Below are 4,146 nucleotides of genomic sequence, written 5' to 3' on the forward strand. Positions count from 1 at the left end.
CATCTGACATTCCTTGGCTTTGAAAGTTGGAACATGCATTAGACATTACATCTGATAACAATAAATTCCAATTACATTTGTAGCCCCTATTCTATAGGCAGTAGGTAGTGTTATAGATGAGATATGAGAGGATAACAAGGATCCCATTACAACTGTAAAATGTGTCAAAAACATTAACATGGTGGAATGTTGATTTACACCAACATTCTGTGAGCTCCTTTGTTACTGCAACTGCCAAAGACCTCTCAGGACTCTTAAATAAAAACAACAGGAGACCTGCAGAACATATTCTTAGAATGATTACACAACAATGCACTGTCTTTACTACTCTCAACCACTTAACCAACCAAATCTAACACTCTCAACCACTCAACCCTCTACCCACTCCACTGAACTACCCCAGGCTCATCCTATCTATCTATCTATCTATCTATCTATCTATCTATCTATCAACTAAACCATAATAAGATGATCTCACTTTCTCTCAACTACCAAAATAAGACTTTGCAAGCCCACAAAGTTTCTTCTGGAATTTATTTTTCTAGTTAACCAAGTGCATAATCCAAGTTATCTTGCTGTTACTACACAATCTAATTATTTTGAATAGCGATGTTTACAAATACAATTGCCATGAACTGCTTTAGTTACCAGATCCTGTTGGGAAACCGAAGGATTTGTTTGCTAGTGGTGTCTCTGAGTTTGCCACCTTACCAACTGCAGAATGTAAACAAAATATAACGATGGCCGGGGCGAGATTAGAAAGCTCAGCTGTGGAAATTCAAATGGGATTGTTTATAGGCTTGAAGCACTAACCCTCACCCTTTGAGAACGCACTGGCACCGCTGTCAAAAAGTGGCTACTGGTATACCCTGTGCAAGCTTTTTCTTTCTCTAAATAAATTGATGCCATTTATCTTTCATTGGCCATTTCAATACTCCCAGATATAATGACAGACATACACCACATGCAAGTGCCATAATTGTGCATTTCAGTAAACATTTTTATTTGCACATTGGCTCTAATGTCCTAATTAGCTCTTTACAGGACACTTAAAAAATGTGTTCTGTGAATTAAACATTGTCATAGAAAAACACATTTCTAAATTAATCACATTTTATATTAGGGTAAAGTGTGAAGAGCCAGGAATGACACTGTTACATTTCTGTTCTTTTCATTATTTTCTGAGTAGATGACTGACAGTGGGATCCCATGTAGACAGACCAAAGAGAACAGTCATGTTACACAATGTTCCCTATTGGCAGAGCTGTTAAGGGAAGCTGTTTCCTGTTTCCTCTGCTCTCTGAAAAGTCTTCAAGCTGAGCCTCCACCTCCATAATCAAGAAAAACAAAAAGTCAAACCACATCCGCTGTCCATTTTGAAGTGTTTGCTCTTAAGGTACTTTGGGGAAGTCGACAACTTCTCACAGTTGTATTACATTGTAGCCACCCAGATTTCCTCCCCCTCATCCTTCTTTGTTATTGTGAAATACACAACTTCAGCTCATCATTCTGTCACTGATTTGGTCTATTCTTTTAACCATGACTGCTACTATTCACAGAGTATTATAAGGTGAACAATTCATATTATAAGGTGAAAGTATTCATATTCATATTCTCAAGACATATCCTCAGATACTTATATAACTACACACAATCCACAATGGCTATGATATAAAATTGATGGCAGGTTTGAAGCCTGAGTCCCTGAGATGGTTGTCCCCTAGCTCAATCATCGGGTTCAGTAACACACTGTTCCACAATCTCCCGCAGGTTGGGGTTCTCCATTGCAGCTGCCACTCTCTCCTTGTCATTTATCTGCTTGTTAACTTGAGAGAAAAACAGAGCAAAAAAGTTTCCCTCTATTGCCAAACTCCATAAAAACGAATTCTAGTAGTTCAAATTGTTGACATTTCTCCAAAAACCCACTTAAAAGTATATTCTCTGGAGAAGTTGTTCTACTAAGGAAGGTATACTTACTATCTTCTTCGGTAGAATGGGTTCCCTCACTGATGTAAATTTCCAACTGTGAAAAAATAACAGATAAAGTAGAAAGGTAGAAAAGGTGATGAACTTGCATCAGGAGAACAGGGGTGTTTGTGTACTGTAAATGTGTGTATCTTCACAGGCCTAACCAGGAAGATATGACCAGCCAGTAAATAAACGCACAATTCATTTCTAAAGAGCTGCATTTCTCCTTGGGGCAACTCATTATACAATCAAGGCAGTACAAAGGGGAGAGAATTACAAAACTATTTTGTTTTTTATTGTTGACTTTGGAGAGAACTTGCTATGCTATGCCAACAAAAAGTATAGCAGGTAAATTGGGTACAACAAATAATTAGATGCAAGACAACATTGTCTGCATACTGTAAACATAGCTTCGGGGTTGACAACGCTTTATACTGATGTGTTTAATCCTGTCTGCTTACCTTGTGTTTAAACGGCAAGCATCTTTGCAGTTTAACTTGTAAGCAGAGGCCTGAAACACAAATTTTATTGTCAGGGATTGACAATAAATAAGCTTAAATAAGCCATTTGTAATGTATTCATACAGCATCAAAGCACCCAGAGAAAAAATAGTCCTCTGGGATTATATACCATCTGTGAAAGAGCAGACAAAAAAATGTTTTAACTAAACTGTCAGTTAACATAATCACCATTAAGAGTATTGTAAGGGGCATGTGGGTAGACATAGCTTAAAATACATCCATTCTACTCTAGGTCAGACTTTGCAACTTCACAGTTATGTGCTAACTACAAGAACATGTAATAAAGTGGTCTATAGTAGGAATTCCAGAATAGGCTCTCACACACATGGCAAAAGCATACTCCAGAAACATTGCCTTAAGTATGTTGCATTAAACATTGGCATTCCATTCAGTGCACCAATGTGCTGGGTTGGAGAGGTGCCTGCTCCTCAGCTCATTGCTCAAAGGCCTCTGGTTTCAAATACAACTTCCCATTTAAAGCCATGTAATGAGGAATACATAGTAGCTCATAACATTTCAATGAATTCTGCAAAATTCTAATTCTGCAACAAAAAAAACTGTGCGCTCCAGTAGTCTAGTCTCTGCAAATGTTGCAAGCTTTTTCTAACTATTTCGACATCAAATTCTGTACAAAAGTTTAATTTGTGCTGTTCATGTCAGTTGGCTTGTTTCTTATCAGTCCATGAGACACACCGATTAGTGTAGCAAGGGAGCAGTGGGGAACTGTCGGAGTGAACTTGATAATGATGAGGTATTCGTCCTCTCCAAGTTCTTTAACTTCAACACATTTCTCCGTCACCACATCCAGCTCTTCCAAGGTGTTTGGTTTCTCTGGGTCTCGGATAGTGCGAATGACATCTGGAAATAAACAAGGGTTAGAATCATGAGGTGTCCCTCTGAATGCCGAGAACGTGTAGCTGTTTTGCGAACAAAATAAAATACTTCCTATTTATAGTAGAACTTAAAGGAACTAACTTTCAGTTGTTGCAGCAACATAATGATGCCAGCATAGGCTGGCCTGGCTATGAAGATACACTAGCTAATTTACCGTAAACTTCTAATGCTTTCTCCTCCATTATTTTGATCCTGTGTGCATTCTTCTTTTCTTATGGTCGAGAAATCTGGAAAACCTTCGTGACAGTAAGCGACTGGACACTATTTCCATCTTTCAAATAGCGCCAATCTCATGCAGCGGTGTGACCTTCACAGGCATTTGAGTCACAAGCATGTCAACTGGAAAGTCACTTGGTAGGATTAACACATGTACGACCACAAAACCGACTCTTTTTACCAATGTCAGCTCTGAGGACGAGACTGGAAACACCGCAACAAATAAACGGTCACTTCCTGCTTTATACTCAGACAAAAGCAATCGAAGTGTGATCCTGTCACGTTTTACATCCTTATCTGTTGTGCGCGTGGTCATTGAGTAAAAATATAATTTTAATAATATTGATAGATGCTGCTTAATGTACCCACATTTGTTTAGAATTGCTAAAATATCGCATTTTAACAATAATAATATCGTTGAGCGATTATTTTAGTCTTTTTGCTCGTTCTCCTATTGGACAAACTTAACCAGCTGATACAGAGAAAACATGACATGTGACTGTCATCTTTGGAGGAGTGTTTACACAAATTAGGAAGCTGTCTAATG

General features: G+C 38.2%; 1 protein-coding gene across 1 annotated transcript; it reads right to left on the bottom strand.

Moving 5' to 3' along the window:
* Positions 1-607: 607 nt before the first annotated feature.
* Positions 608-3,817, bottom strand: ciao2a (cytosolic iron-sulfur assembly component 2A). The gene is made up of 5 exons (XM_083667393.1): positions 3,538-3,817; positions 3,183-3,347; positions 2,430-2,479; positions 1,978-2,023; positions 608-1,826 (listed from the first exon to the last, which is right to left on the bottom strand). The coding sequence occupies exons 1-5, from the start codon at positions 3,563-3,565 to the stop codon at positions 1,726-1,728; spliced, it is 390 nt and encodes a 129-aa protein (XP_083523519.1). The 5' UTR covers positions 3,566-3,817; the 3' UTR covers positions 608-1,725.
* Positions 3,818-4,146: the final 329 nt, after the last annotated feature.

The sequence above is a fragment of the Argentina silus genome, assembly GCF_951799395.1.
Source record: "Argentina silus genome assembly, chromosome: 3".
NCBI lineage: Eukaryota > Metazoa > Chordata > Actinopteri > Argentiniformes > Argentinidae > Argentina > Argentina silus.